Source organism: Dendrobates tinctorius, unplaced genomic scaffold (assembly GCF_039654945.1).
Source record: "Dendrobates tinctorius isolate UK_male_01 unplaced genomic scaffold, ASM3965494v1 ptg000064l, whole genome shotgun sequence".
NCBI lineage: Eukaryota > Metazoa > Chordata > Amphibia > Anura > Dendrobatidae > Dendrobates > Dendrobates tinctorius.
The window spans coordinates 19,523,471-19,539,766 of NW_027361732.1; the positions used below are offsets into that span (position 1 = coordinate 19,523,471).

General features: G+C 42.9%; 1 protein-coding gene across 1 annotated transcript; it reads left to right on the forward strand.

The window, feature by feature from the left end:
* Positions 1-4,973: 4,973 nt before the first annotated feature.
* On the forward strand, positions 4,974-11,594 carry LOC141094416 (protocadherin-8-like). The gene is made up of 5 exons (XM_073580201.1): positions 4,974-7,340; positions 7,481-7,548; positions 7,831-7,964; positions 8,678-8,791; positions 11,181-11,594. Exons 1-5 carry the CDS (start codon positions 4,974-4,976, stop codon positions 11,552-11,554), a joined length of 3,057 nt encoding a protein of 1,018 aa, XP_073436302.1. The 3' UTR covers positions 11,555-11,594.
* Positions 11,595-16,296: the final 4,702 nt, after the last annotated feature.

Sequence of the window (16,296 nt, forward strand, 5' to 3'; positions counted from 1 at the left end):
GTGAGTACGTGTGTTTGTACGTGTGTGTGCATGAGTACGTGTGTGTGTGTGTATGTGAATTCGTGTGTGTATGTGAGTACAGGCGGTGGTGGGGGGGTTCAGCGGCGGCAGGTCCAGCGGTGGGGGGGTCCTGGCAGTGGCACAGTCCGCAAGCCACGGTCTTTCCTGCCTGCTGTGATGGAGGTTGGTGGGCAGGCAGCAGCGGCCACCCGGTAGGAAGGACCGCTGCTTGCGGCCTGTGCACAGGCCACAAGCCGCGGTCTTTCCTGCCGGCTGTGATGGAGGTGGGTGGGAGGGCAGCAGCGGGTCCTGGCGGCAGCCAGCCGGCAGGAAAGACAGCGGCTTGCACAGGCCACAAGCCGCAGTCTTTCCTGCCGGCTGTGACGGAGGTGGGTGGGAGGGCAGCGGCGGGGAATCCTGGCAGCAGCCAGCCGTCAGGAAAGACCGCGGCTTGCGGCCTGTGCACAGGCCGTAAGCCGCGGTCTTTCCTGCCAGCTGTGACGGAGGTGGGTGGGCAGGCAGCGGCGGGGGGGTCCAGCGGCGGGGGGTCCCGGCGGCAGTAGGTGGGTCCCGGCGGTGTCCCGCTGGTGGTTCTGGTACCACCAGCGGGTGCCATATTGGAATACCCATCACTGGGATATTTCAATATGGCGGTCGGCATACTTCCGGTCGGCGCGGTGGATTGTGGGATTCGGGGACATCCAGACGGAAGTGGATGACAATTTAAGGTAATTATATATACAGATGTGGGACTCTTGCTGTATGTTTTTTCTGTGAAGAACTATACTCTCTGGAGCAATAATAATAATCTTTATTTTTATATAGCGCTAACATATTCCGCAGCGCTTTACAGTTTGCACATATTTTAATCACTGTCCCAGATGGGGCTCACAATCTAAATTCCCTATCAGTATGTCTTTGGAGTGTGGGAGGAAACCCACGCAAACATGGGGAGAACATACAAACTCCTTGCAGATGTTGTCCTTGGTGGGATTCGAATCCAGGACTCCAGTGCTGCAACGCTAACCACTGAGCCACCATGCTGCCCACACAATGCCTCTAAGGAAGAATACCTGTGTAATATAGCATTTGATGGAGCATTCATTTTTTTCCTCACAACTTCCCATGGGTGTTTAGAATGGGCACATCGAATTTTAAGTGTACCATATAGTTATTAGGGAATATTTTTGAGTGGAATTGAATTATTTTTAAATATTACAAAAAATTTTCACAATGCTTATTTTTTCATAATTTGGTTTTGTGTGGTTCCAGCGAGATGAAATGGACAGCTGTCATTTTGCTGACCCGTAAAGGGCCATTACAAAGTTAAGAGATTAAAACATTACTTATACTTTATCACTCACTTCTCCATCCCCTTCACTCTGTACTGTCCCACATCTAGTCCTTGGTGCATCTTGCTATTAATGCAGCTTAGTGCTCAATCCCTAGGCCTCTTTCTGCTTTACCAGGACATTCTCCTCTGTAGAGGCCTTGGATGTTTCTACGCATGTGCATTCAAAGTCATAGCACATGTCAAGACTTTACATGCACTTGCACAGAATTTTCCTGGGCCTATTTAGATCCGTAAGTTCCAGCCTAGTGTGAGGAGGTCCAGGGAGTCAGTTCTCGGTGTCTGTGGTAAATTGTGCCAAGGATAGAGAAGAGCAGAAGGGTCGGACAGGTAAGCGTGAGGGAAGTATACTTTTTTATTTTCTAGACCTTGCATTTGCAACGCCCGCTAGTGCCGGGGGTACTCGGTCTGGGCTGGGCAGTTCTTCAGGGGATATCACGGAAGAAGTGACCCGGTCCGTGTCCCTGGGCATGTAATAAAATGGGTGGGGAAAGTTTATAGGGGATTAAGTCATGACGCCACCCGTGGTTTTCAGCATAAATGGCCGATGCTGCGATTCAGGTTCACTGGGTCGGTTGGTGACGCAGCAGAGATTTTACATCTCTCCATGGGCAGAGCTAGGCCCCAGGGCAGTAATAGGGTTAATTTGATGATGGTAGCTTTTGTAGTGCAGGGCAGGTGACACAGTATGTAAATCTGAGGACATAGCAGAGTGCAGTCTTCACACTTTACTCACAGTCTTTAGGTTATAATCACCAGTCGGGTGCTGTGTCCTCTGGGTCAGTGGTCCAGCCAGCTCTAAGGTAGTTTGGGTGCACTTTTCCAGGACCCCCATCTTGTGTACTTTCCCAGATCATGTCTCTGTGCTGGCTCACGCCCCCCTGCCCTGCGCCTCACACACAGTGTCCCAAGCCAGCAGCCTCAGGTCCTCTCGGGTGATGACCTCCTGGTCCCCTTGACCCTATGTGGCTGCCTTTTTAGTGATTGTGTGTGGATTTGTCTGTTGCACATACAGATACTACAGCCTCCGGTTCGTTGAGTCCTACAGTCTCTCCACTAGTCTGGGGCCGGTCTCCACAGCAACCTGGTCCCTCCACCCGACTATGGCGTGGACCCAGGCACCACGGGTGGATTCTTCACTTCCCTAGCCCCTAGGACCCCTTCACTGGAGCCCCTCTCCGTCACCCCTCTCCTCTCTTGAAACCTGCTCCAACTGACTCTTGTTACCATGACAGCTATCCACTAACAACTGTCAGCTTTCTGTCCAGCTGTCCTACCCTTTTGTATTTCCTCCACCCACACCTTCTACCTAGTTCCCCCCTGGCATGGAGAGGTGTGGTGTTGGTTGCTAGTGTGTTGGTACCGAGTAGTGCCCCCTCCTTACCCGAGAGTGGGGTACCACACCTTTGGCTGAGGTGCAGTACCTCTGTGGCAACTGGACCCTCAGGGGCACCACAAGTTAATTAGTCATCTTATGACCAAGGGCACGACTTTGCACCAGAAACGAGTCAGGTTTCTTTTAATTTGTTTTAATATGATTGAATAAACTTCCAAATTTTACCAGGATGGGTGTGCTGAATTAAATCCTTCGTTCCTCTACTGTGGCTGTGCTCAACAGCTGTATCGGCACCCTCCATGTCATTTTCTTTACCCCTGAAGATTTCTACACGCTACATTGCAGTCATCCCTCCTATCTGCGTTAATTATGCTCTGGGATCTGTAGAAATCTCAGCTCATAATAAGGGGAATTCAATTTGTGAATAACTTTGCTGCAAATTGAATTTATCTGGAAAATCTGCATGATTTTGTGAATTTTGAATTTTGAAAAAGCTTATCTGACTGGTTATGTAGTCAGATCCTATATGTGTGACCAGATTAGTACTCTAGAAAAGCTGTGTGAAGACATCCATGGAGGAATCATCATCAAAATGGAGCATGAATACTTTGCCACTTTCCCAGACAAGGATGTGCCACATAAACATGTATAAAAAGTTATATCTTACAAAAGATGGTAGCTCAAGTTACAATATTTAAAGGGGAATCTTTCATTTTTAGTGTTACTGTCATACATGAGGTTTCTGACAGCATAGATTGACCAAACACAGCTAACTTAGGTGTGGGAGCACCTACTGGACCTCAATTATCTTAACGATATTATAATAAAGACCGTAGGGGGTCAAAATCTCTTATGTATCATTGTCGCAAATCTCCCTGCACGTTTTGCTATGTTGCAAATGTTTACCTTCACAAAAAATAAAATTTCTTTGCAGCACCTGAAACAAGAGTGCGCAGTGAATTTCTTCTGCCTTGATATAGGGGTCATCCACTCAGTTTCTCCAGCACCTCACACTGTGGCCAAGTGCACGCCAGTCTTCTGATATCTAACATAGATTGACCAGGCATTCTGAAAAATAACAAAAAATGATGTATAAATACTGCTATTCATAGACTGCATAAATCACTAAATATGTGGCATGAGATGACTTAAGCTGCATATAATCTCCAGTAAAATAATTACACGGTTGCAAGTTATTTATATTCAATCAAGTAAATTTCTCCAGAAGTTATACTTGTAAGTAAAGTATACATTATATAAGTCTGTCTATCAATCTCTATCTATATAATCATATAACTATTATAGAATTATAAGTGCATTCTATAATAGTTATATTAATTTCTTAATAAATTAATAAACAACATTTGAGAAAATACATATTTGGTCAAAATATCTTCTGTTCCCACAAACTTCTCCCATGCTTCCCCCATACTCTGGAACTCTCTGCCGCAACACATCAGACTCTCACCATCAACGGAAATCTTCAAGAAGAACCTGAAGACCCACCTGTTCCGACAAGCCTACAGCTTGCAATGATCCTCGGTCTACTGAACCACCGCACGACCTGCTCTACCCTCTCCTACTGTATCTTCACCCATCCCTGTAGACTGTGAGCCCTCGCGGGCAGGGTCCCCTCTCCTTATGTACTTGTGTGTCCCTTGTCTTACACATGTTTTTTATACTTGTCTATATTTCCCCTTTTCACATGTAAAGCGCCATGGAATAAATGGCGCTATATAAATGCATAATAATAATAATAATAATATAATAAAATATTAAAGAATTCAATCCAATGTCAAAGAATATTCATTTTTACTAACTGAGATGTTGCTTGAATGAATGGAGGTAGTTTTATACCATAAGGTAATTGAGTTTACTCTAGTTTTTGCTTATTTGACATTTGTAGGTTGCTTGCTTTCCAGAAGAGCATGATTTTTTGAGATGTCACAAAATATAAGTGTGTACTAGTTGGCTTCCAACTGAGATCCCTGTTAATGACAGCCTCATTTGCTCAGCTTCACTGACCATTTGTCTTTAAGACACAAGAGATTGGTGAAGAGGGAAGCTAATTTACATATCCTTGAGCTTATAACCTGGGGAAAAGGACAGTTTTCAGCACTGTCCTGTCCTGAACACAAGGGCTACTTATCAAGATTGTGCTGGGTGGCTTCACAGCTGGAGGGCTTCACTTATCCAGCATTCTCCTCTGCTTGACAAGGTTTAAGGACTTTTTAGCATTGCTGCTTGAATTTTTGCAACTGCAAAGAAAGGAGTAAAGGACTAAAAATGTTGGACCATTTAAGCTTTCGATCTGCACTGTTGCTGAGTTTGATGATTTCATTATCTTTTGGGGAAATTGCTTATCACTACATCTACGAAGAGGAAGCTCCAGGAACCGTAATTGCAATTTTATCAGAACATCCGATGTTTAACTCTACAGAAATACCAGCTACCAATTTCCGCATCATGAAGCAGTTTAACAACTCTGTTATCCATGTCCAGGAAAGTGATGGACAGCTGACTATTGGTGAACCAATAGATCGGGAACAAATCTGCAGACAGTCTTCAAGCTGTATCCTGGCAATAGATGTGATCAGTTTTTCAAAGGACCAGTTACACCTGATTAATGTTAAATTGGAGGTAAGAGATGTTAATGACAACAGACCTCATTTTCCCAGCTCTGAGATGCATGTGGACATATCTGAAAGTTCAACTGTGGGCACTCGAATTCCTTTACAAATAGCAATTGATGAAGATATTGGGGCAAACTCTATTCAGAGCTACGAACTCACTGCCAATAGTCATTTTAGCATTGATGTGCAGACAAGAGAAGATGGGATTAAATATGTTGACTTGGTGTTGTTGAAGGAGTTAGACCGAGAAATTAAATCTACATATGCAATGGAACTAGTGGCAATGGATGGAGGAAGCCCACCACTTTCTGGCACAGCGTTAGTTCATGTTCGAATTTTGGACTTCAATGATAACAGTCCTGTCTTTGAGAAGAGTGCTGTCATAGTAGAAATAATGGAGGATGCTCCAGCAGGATACATTCTACTAGATCTCAACGCAGAAGACCCAGACGAAGGTAAAAATGGAGAAATTGTCTACACTTTCAGCCCTAATGTCTCCCCAGAGGTACGTCAAGTTTTTAAAATTGATCCTAAATCTGGAGGTGTAATACTTGAAGGCAAAGTTGACTTTGAAACTAAACAGAGCTATGAATTTGAGGTACAAGCTCATGATTTAAGTCCTAACCCATTAACTGGTACCTGTAAAATAACTGTTAATGTAATTGATGTTAATGACAATGCCCCAACTATCACCATCACTCCACTGACTTCTATGGACAACAGCATAGCTTACTTAAGTGAAGCAGCTCCTGAAAACAGTTTTGTAGCATTGATTAGTACCACTGACAAAGACTCTGGGGTGAACAGTAAAGTTCAATGCACACTGTATGGACATGAACATTTCAGACTGAAGGATGCTTATGATGACAGTTTCATGATCGTCACCACCTCTGTTCTTGATCGTGAAAAGATAGCAGAATACAACTTTACATTGGTGGCTGAAGATCTAGGACTCCCCTCACTGAAAACCATAAAGCAATATACCATCAGGGTGAGTGATGAAAACGACAATGCCCCTCTATTTGCTAAACCAATATATGAAGTGTCAGTCCTAGAAAACAATGTGGCTGGTGCTTATCTCGCTGCCTTGAATGCCAAAGACCTTGATTTTGGGCTTAATGGGAAAATATCTTACAAGCTTGTTGATGCAAAAATAGTGGGACAATCACTATCCACATTTGTCGCCATTGATGCAGAGTCAGGAGTGCTGCGTGCTGTAAGGTCTATGGACTACGAAAAGCTTCAGCAACTGGATTTTCAAGTTGAGGCTTATGACAATGGTGATCCACAGCTTTCAAGCCGCACTCATGTGAAGGTCAAAATAATAGATGAAAATGATAATATGCCAGTGATAACGTTCCCTTTTTTGGACAATGGAATGGCTGAAGTTATGCTGCCAATCAATGCCCCACAAAATTACTTAGTTTTACAGCTCAAAGCCACAGATAAAGATGATGGACTGAATGCCAAGCTGACATACTCTATTGTACAAGATAACAAGAAATTATTCACCATAAACAGAGTGACTGGTGAATTATCCTTATGTAGGAAAATTGACTCATTGCAAGATAAGGACTTAAGTATTGTAATTGCAATCTATGACGGTGGAAAGCCTCCCCTGCATTGCAACACAACTATAAACTTTATTCTCACAGATTCATTTCCATCCAATGTAGAAATAGTAATTATGCAAACATCTGCAGAAGAACAACGCCAGATGGACTTGTCCATAGTTTTCATTGGCGTTCTTGCTGGAGGCTGTGCCTTGCTTCTATTTGCCATCTTGTTTGTGGCCTGTTCTTGTAAAAATAAAACGAGCAATTCCAAGGTAGACATTGAAGACAAAAGGATGAAAGGAGAAGGAAAAGACCAACTACTGAATAGCACAACTAAGGAGACTCAATCAAGCTCTTCCATCTCTCAGTCTGACTCATGTCATCTATCAATCAACACCGAGTCAGAAGAATGCAGCCTATCATCCAGAACGGACGAGTGTGAGGACCACCCAAGCGCTTCAGAAGTAAGTCATAAGAATTCACTGAATTTTATACTTTTCATTCAACTTTCTGTCCTACAAATTTCCATTTTCAATGTCTATCAGACCTTAATAAATATACTTTGGCAACATTTTGTTTAATATTATTCTTTTTTTCTTCTCAGAATTCAGATTCTGCCCTGTTACATCAATCATCCAGATGTCAGAGGGACAGTTCTTCAAGAAGCATAAGGTAATAGTGAATATTACTCTTTATTTGCGCTACTATATTGGTCAGTTTCTCAGGTCATTCAAGAAGCAGCAATTTTGCCTATAAGCATGTGATCAGCCACTTATAGTTGACTAGTACATACTAACTGCATGCAGTAGTTTATTTTACTAGTAGCAATGTTTATGCTATAAATGAATAAGTCAAATATTTCTATTAAGTAGTTAAAAATGGAGAAACAATAATTATGTCCTAAACTTGTATGCACTGTGATAATCAATTTTATTTCTATATTTTATTTTTCAGTATAAATTCTCAAGTTGAACAGTTAAGTGCAAAGGACAGTGGCAAAGGAGACAGTGACTTCAATGACAGTGATTCTGATGCAAGTGGAGAGAGTGGGAAAAAAGACCATGGCATAACAACACAGAAACAAATTGGTAAGTCATAGCACAATCTTGTATTTTCTTGTGTTTCTTCTTCACAGCTGAGGGGAATAATTAAGAGTACAGTGCTAAATAAGATAGTATGCCTCATGCCACATAGTTAAAGAAGCACTCATCTATATTATTTATTACATATGTGCTTATATGTATGAAATGTAGTGTAGTGTATTAATATATCCATCTACTGCTACTTTCTCCGGTATCCAGCACCAATCTGCTTCTCTTCTGAGAGACGTCATCACAGTTGAGACTAGCCGGCTCCACTCTATGATAGGCTCTATGCGTGAGCCGGAAGTTTCTTTTACAATGTAATTCTATGAAGCCTCGTTCTGTCCCTCCATAGACCTACATTGTAAAAGATGCAGAGCGTAGTGTGACCCAGATAATCTTCAGAGTGGTGACATCACTCAGGAAGAGAAAAATGGCGCTGGACTCGGGAGAGAGCGGCAGGTAGGTGAGCATATTAATACACTAACACTACACTACATACACACATATTTAATAAAATAAATAGATTGGAGGGTTTCTTTAAAAGGCGGTAGGTTATACATGTAGATTGTTCAGTGTATATACAAAGTGTATGATTATCACTCTGTACCTCACTCAGAATTGCTCTTCATTTCTATTTTCCACTAGTAGTTACCATAAGGATGCATTCATACATCCATGTGAAATTTTTGAGTGATGTCGATATATTTATTGGACAGCTCTCAAGTCCATAAAGTCTCAGAAATCCATCCACACATCTGTGAAATTGATGGATCTGAGAATGAGGCCTGTTGAACTCAAGAGTATGTCCTATTTTGATCCGATGTTAAGAAGTAGGACATGACTTACTCAGCACGCCTGTGTGTTGTCTGATGAAAAATCAGGCAGTACACTGAAATTCACATGGGTGTGTGACTGCAACCTAAGGGTACCGTTACACCTAGCGATGCACCAGCGATCCCGACCAGCGATATGACGCGGTCAGGATCGCTGGTGCATCGCTAGGTGGTTGCTAGTGAGCTGCCACACAGGCAGATCTCACCAGCGACATCGCTGGGGACGGGGATCGCTACTTACCTGTCAGACGCGGCGATCCTGCGTCCTCCCGCCCGGCTCCACGCGTCGCTCGTCGTCACAGCAGGAAGCGCCACAGGAAGTGGCCGACGAAGAATGATCCAGGAGCTTCTCGCGCGATCAGTGATAATCAGCGGGGGAGACGGTCGGAAGTAAGTATCACATGCAGCGATATCGCTAACAATATCGCTGCAACGTCACAAAATCGGTGACGTTACAACGATAATGCTAGCGATATCGCAGTGTGTAACGGGGGCTTTAGGATACCATATTGTTTGCCCAGCAAGAGAATGTTTAGTGCTAATCAAGTTAAAACCTAATAAGCTGATTTATCTTATTTTTAGATAATATATGCAATAAAAATATATATACAATAGGACTGACTCTTCACTCTTCAAAACTGGCTCACGTTACACCAGTCTGGGTGGAGAAGATAGCGCCAAACTTATTAAGATACACATGCTGCACCAGAAGTGCTAATCCAGTCATGGACTGGAAAAGTATTTCTAGTATCTAAAACGCTTTCATTTTTTATTAATTTGGTAGATTGGCATAGCCATTCCCTCTCCCACCCATTTCAGCGGCGCTGATTCAAACTGGCATGAAAAGACTAAAAGCCGCAAACCTTTTGTACAACTCAAAAATGTGTGATTTTTCAAAGCTGTTCTTATGCCAGGTTTTTTTCTTTTTAAAGCTTTGATGAATTGGCCCCAATGAGTTTAGGTCAATATTTTATACAGTTTTCTTTCACTTTTGCAAAAAAAAAAAAAATAATAATTTCATGTTTTTTTTCTGTTTTACTCTGCTCGTACATGTGCTTTTGGAATAATAGTAACAAACCCCCAATCCCTTTAGACTATTAGAATTTTTTAGACGCTCTCTGTTGTTGTTGTTGTGGTATCTGGTGTTGTTTTTCTTTTTCTAAACGCCTCCTTTAGCCATCACTTATTCAGAGTTTCACCTATTTCACAGTGCAATAATTACACATTGCTGTTTTATCCTATTTTCATGGCTGGCTCGCACAGCGGAACATTAGTTGGTTTATTTGGCCACTTTCACACATCCAGTATTTGGTCAGTATTTTACCACTGTATTTGTAAGCCCAAATCAGGAGTGTGTGATAAATACAGAAGTTGGGATGTGTTTCTATGATACTTTTCCTGTTATTGTTCCACGCCTGGTTTTGGCTTACACATACTGATGGAAAATACTGACCAAATACTGAATGTGTGAACATGTGGCCTTAAAGGGAATCTGTCAACTCATTTTAGCCCTATCAGCTGCCGGCACCGCCATTAGGGGCTTATCTACAGCATTCTGTAATGCTGTAGAAAAGCCCCCCAATGTAACCTGAAAGATAAGAAAAACAAGTTAGATTATACTCACCCGGGCGTCTGGTCCGGTCCGATGGGTGTCGTGGTCCGGTCCGGCACCTCCCATCTTCATACGATGCCGTCCTTTTCATTTCTGCCGCTGCTCCTGCGCAGGCGTACTTTACCTGCCCTATTGAGGGCAGAGTAAAGTACTGCAGTGCGCGGGCGCTGGACCTCTCTGTCCTTTCCCGGCACCTGCGCACTGCAGTACTTTACTCTGCCCTCAACAGGGCAGATATAGTATGCCTGCACAGGAGCCGCGACAGAAGTAAGAAGGAGGATGGCATTGTATGAAGATGGGAGGCACCGGACCGTACCGTGGCACCCACCACACCCGCCCCCCCGGTGAGTATAATCTATCTTGTTTTTCTTAGCTTTCAGGTTACATTGGGGGCTTATCTACAGCATTACAGAATGCCGTAGATAAGCCTCTGATGGTGGTGGCGGCAGCTGATTGGGCTAAAATGGGGTGACAGATTCCATTTAATGTAAGTCTATGTGAGCCTCCTTCTGTGTCTCATAGGCGAACATTGAGAAAGTGACTTCCAAATGACACAGAAGACCATGTTAGGTCACAACTGCAGTCACATGGTGCAAGAGAGGACTGGAACAATACTGGCATTTGGAGAAGATTCATTTAAATGAAATAGTTTTAATGCTTTTCAAAATTTAAAAGAGGCTAAGCAAAAAATGTAAATTTTTTCATGTTAAACATGACAATTTTACTAAATGTAGCTGTACTAAAATAACACATTCTTTTAAAATTATTTTTAAGGTTCCACATACATTGGAAATTCATCAACATGCAAAAATGTCGAAAGCCATCCAAGCAATAAGGCTCAATACCCTGGAAATTATACCACGCAATACGAGAAGGGATGTTCTATGTCTTATTCCCTAGTACCAACTTATTATAACACATACTACCATCATAGACTACCCAATGTTCATATCCCTCATTATACTCCGAAAGACTCTTACTATTATAACAACAGGATGCCAGATGGAAGGATGCATGGACAAAGTGAACAAGACTTGGTTAGCAGACAGACCATGCGCTCTCCACCCAGGCCTTCCAAAAGACACCAAGAATCAAATTACTATTCTCCAATTACATTACAACCTTGTGAAATTGCAACAACCTTTTAGGGTTATTGCATAGTGGAAGCTCTTTATAAGACCACCCATGATCGGGACAAGATTTTTCCTGTAGAGGTTTTTCAGTTAAGTTGCATCGTCCCTCTTCTTTCAGAGGACAAACTCTGTAGAAACCATTTTTACTGCAATTTTGGATGCAAAAAAAGTATCACTGTATATTGCTAGAGGGTTGTAGCCTGAAAAAAAAACTAAACCAATGTTTTACCATGGAATGTGAACCCATGACCTAATGTTGTAATACTCCTAGACCTTTTATAAAGAGTCATGATCCTCACTGATGACAATGTATAAAATGAAGATAATTTCCTGTATGTCCTTGTTTAGTAAGGATTTCAAATACATTTTTTGGAAATGTGAAACAGCACGACGCAAAATATGATTACATACTGTTTAGCTATCAGGATGTAGAAATAGTTAATTTACCCCTTAAAAAGGTTGTCCAGTACTTTTATATTGATGACCTATTTTTTATGATATTTTGTCAATATCAGATTAGTGCAGGAACCAGACCTGGCACCCCACTGATCAGATGTTCTCACTGCTGTCTGGATGTTATCAGGGGCGGAGTGGAACAGCATAGCTCCATCAACTGTGTAGCAGGATACTGAAGATCCACCAAGATCTGCAGTATCCCAGTATGGTCATTATACAGTTGATGATGAAAGTATAGTTCAATTCCTCAAATGAGCACATGACAACAGCTAAACAGCGGCAGTGCCTATGGATAGGCCATCAATATAGAGTATTTAATAACCACATTAATTTGTAAATATTTATTTGGCATTGCTTGTATATATCTTTCAATTTATGTGTAAATATTTAGTCGTATATTGTAAATTATTGAATCACTTTTCAATAAATATTTATTTTGAAAATTAAATCTTTAGTTTCTTAGTTTAATAACTTTTCAGATTCATTACACAGGTCTGCAAGGGTAAAATTGTTTGAAAGGTAATTTTTATATACCATATTTTTTTGATTATAAGAATCACTTTTTCCCCAAAATTTTAGGTGAAATCTTGGAGTGTGTCTTATAATTCGAATCCACCTTACCGGCTGCGGTTGAGCGGGGTCCAAAGGACGCTGCTGGCGGAGGCTAGAGTGGGGCAATGCTGTGGGCCTCAGACTGGGAGGAGTGGGTATTCGGAGATGCAGCGCTGCAGGTGCTCGGTGGCATGGTGGATCCGCCGATATTTTGTTAAAGCTCAAAGCCCCTGCACTTTCATTGTGGAGAACTCTGGGGATATGGCTTCTGGGGGCGGTGCATGCGCAAATGGAGATCTTGGCACCAAGATTTTGGGAGATGAGATCTTAGTGCCAAGATTTTCATCTGTGCATTCCCTGTCCTCGGCAGCCATTTTCCCGGATTCCACTGCAACGTAAACTATGGAAGTGCGGAAGGTCCGGGCTTTAACAAAATGTCAGCAGAATCCCCATGCCACTGAACACCCGCATAAATGCACCTCCGAATACCCCTTTGTCCCACCTCTGGTCAGCAACATCACTGCACTGCTGCCTAATGGGTGCCCCGCTCCACTGCAGCTGCCACCCACGGTAAATAATAAGGGTATGTTCCCACAGTCAGTAAATGCTACGAGATGGACACTGCACACATCCACAGCGTACATCTACAGGTCAAACCCACAACGGCCATATGTTACAGCATAGAGGATGGGATTTCATGAAATCCAATCTCCACTTTGCGTCCTGAGACATCTCCGGCTTCCCTGCAGAGAAGCACATGTGGCGCATCATTCCAGACAGCAGCATGTCAATTTATGAAGCAGAGACGCTCCATCTCCGCTGCATAAATTACCCATACGCTATCATTAGTTGCGGTAAAATCGCATTATCTTCTTAGTCACATGCGTATTAAGTGTGGGAATGCAGCTTACTATGCATGTTTACAAATTTAAATAATGTCTTACCTTGTTTCAGCCGGAATTTCGCCTACACTGCAGTTCTCGCGATGAGCTAAGCTGACCATGAGAACTGCCGTGCACTTTATTTCTAGTCACTAGCCAAGTTCTCATGGTCAGCTGACGGCGAGAACTGGAGTGCATGTGACCACCGGTGAACGAGTTATCTCCGGTCATCAGCAGTCATCATCTTCAAGCTCCACTGTGTCTCAGTCTCAGGCTGAGTGGTGGCATAATGCCACTGTTCAGCCAAAGGCATCCAGATGTAGCAGAGATGGACTTATCTTGGGACAGTATGTATATCTTTTAGGCGGACAAGTATGGTATACTGTTGCTTTTATAGTTTATTTTTCTTACAGGAGAACAAGATGTTTGGTGGAATTCGGCAATGCAGTAAGAATGGTTTAATTAAGATCTATTAAAGGAGTCTGTGTCATTATTTTAATTAAAGTGAAAAATGAGGATGAATGAACTCATGGAGATCAACATCCAACACTGCGGAGACACCATTACATGTATCTCAATGCAGTGACTCTAGAGCAATGCCCCCATCCCTTATGGGAAATATGTAAAAACATGCAAAACACAAGCCGCGGAGACACCATTACATGTTTCTCAATGCAAGCAATGACTAGCCAGGTCTTTCCCCGGGAAGGAACAACCACGGGAAGGGCAGTCTTCAATGAAGGAAACCACCTATGCCAAAACATGGTATCCATCCACAGACAGCTGTTTCAGGGTATTGCCCCTCATCAGTGTGGAGTAAGAAACTGGCCAGTAGGTGCAATGCCTAGTAGAAGACTGTGAAAAATGAGGATGAATGAACTCATGGAGATCAACATCCAACACTGCGGAGACACCATCACATGTTTCTCAATGCAGTGATTCTAGAGCAATGCCCCCATCCCTTATGGGAAATATGTAAAAACATGCAAAACACAAGCCGCGGAGACACCATCACATGTTTCTCAATGCAAGCAATGACTAGCCAGGTCTTTCCCTGGGAAGGAATAACCACGAGAAGGGCAGTCTCCAATGAAGGAAACCACCTATGCCAAAACATGGTATCCATCCACATTATTTTAATTAAAGGACTTTATTTTGGCTGTGTCTTTATTTACCATGTAACTGTAGGATTAGTAATGGATAGGTGTCTTATAGACGCTTCTCCATTACTAAGCCGAAGGCTTGGTGACACCGGACAATACAAAGGTGACATCAACCCCACAAATATTACCCCACTTACCGCCGCTACAGGGCAAGTGGGAAGAGCCGGGTAAAGTGCCACAATTGTGGGGCGGCTGTGGGCTGCTCTTTTCAAGCTAGTGAGGGCCAAAATCCATGAGGCTTGCCAGCCTGAGAGAACCAGGCTGCAGCTGTCTGCTTTTTGCTTGGCTGGTTAAGAAAAATAGGGGGATCCCATGCAATTTATTGGATCCTTACCAGCCTGAAATAATAGCCTTAGTAGTCTGCTTTAATCTGGCTGGTTAACAAATATAGGGGGACCCCACAACATTTTTTTAAAATTATTATTTATTTATTAAAATGGAGGAGACCTCTCTCTCTGTGCTTTCCTCCATTTCCTGTGTCGTGTACTTCCAGCTGTGTCTCAAGATTCACCATTATTTAAATTAGTACATATGCGTAGTAAGCTGTGTTCCCGCACTTAATACGCATGTGGTTAAGAAGATAATGAGGTTTTACCACATCTGATGATAGTGAATGAGTATTTTATGCAGCTTCATAAATTGACATGATGCGGTCTGGAAAGACACACTGCATGTCCGTCTCTGCAGGGAAGCCGCGGGGATCGGTGCACGCATAGTGAATATGGGATTTCCTGAAATGCTGTAACAGCTGGATGCTGTAGGTTGGACATTGCGGATGTACGCAGCATCCAACCTGCAGCGTTTACTGACCATGGGAACATACCTCAATATATCTGCAAACAAGAAATAACTTTTTTTCCATCCCAGAAGCCAACTTTCAATTAGCTTTATTTCAAGTGACAAAAAACGCATGCAATGAAAAAACGCATCAAAAACGCATGTAAAAAATGCATCAAAAATGCAGGTGACCTGTCAGTGACCTCAGATGCAGATTTGGTGCAGATTTCACCTGTGTCAAATCCTGAGCAAATACTGAGCCATTCCTGGTCATGTGCACATACCCTAAAGGCCCTGTCACACTAAGAGATGTCGCTAGCAATATTGCTATAACTGGTGACGTTATAGCGATATTGCTAGCGACATCGCTGTGTCTGATACTTACCTATGACCGGCTCCCCCGCTGGTTATCGCTGATCGCGCGAGAACGTCCAGGACTGTTTCTCGTCATCAGCTTCCTGCGGCGCTTCCTGCTGTGACGGCGAGCGACACGCGGAGCCGGGCGGGAGGACGCAGGATCGCCTGGTGTGACAGGTAAGTAGCGACCCCCATCCCCAGCGATGTCGCTGGTGAGATCTGCCTGTGTGGCAGCTCACTAGCGACCACTTAGCGATGCACCAGCGATCCTGACCGCGTCATATCGCTGGTCGGGATCGCTGGTGCATCGCTAAGTGTGACAGTACCTTTATTAGGTGCATGAATTATAAGAAGCACTACCATTTTATTAAAAAAGTTTTCTTCCTATTTCTCTCCTCAAAATTTGGGGTGTATCTAGTAAACCAATACATTTTATAAGCCATAAAATATGGTACTTTCGATCACTGAACTCGGTAAAAATATCATAAAAACATTCCATCATGTACAGTATTTTCACAAACACTGACTCCATGGGCTTTTTCTTGCACAATATTTTGACCTCTTTACTTGA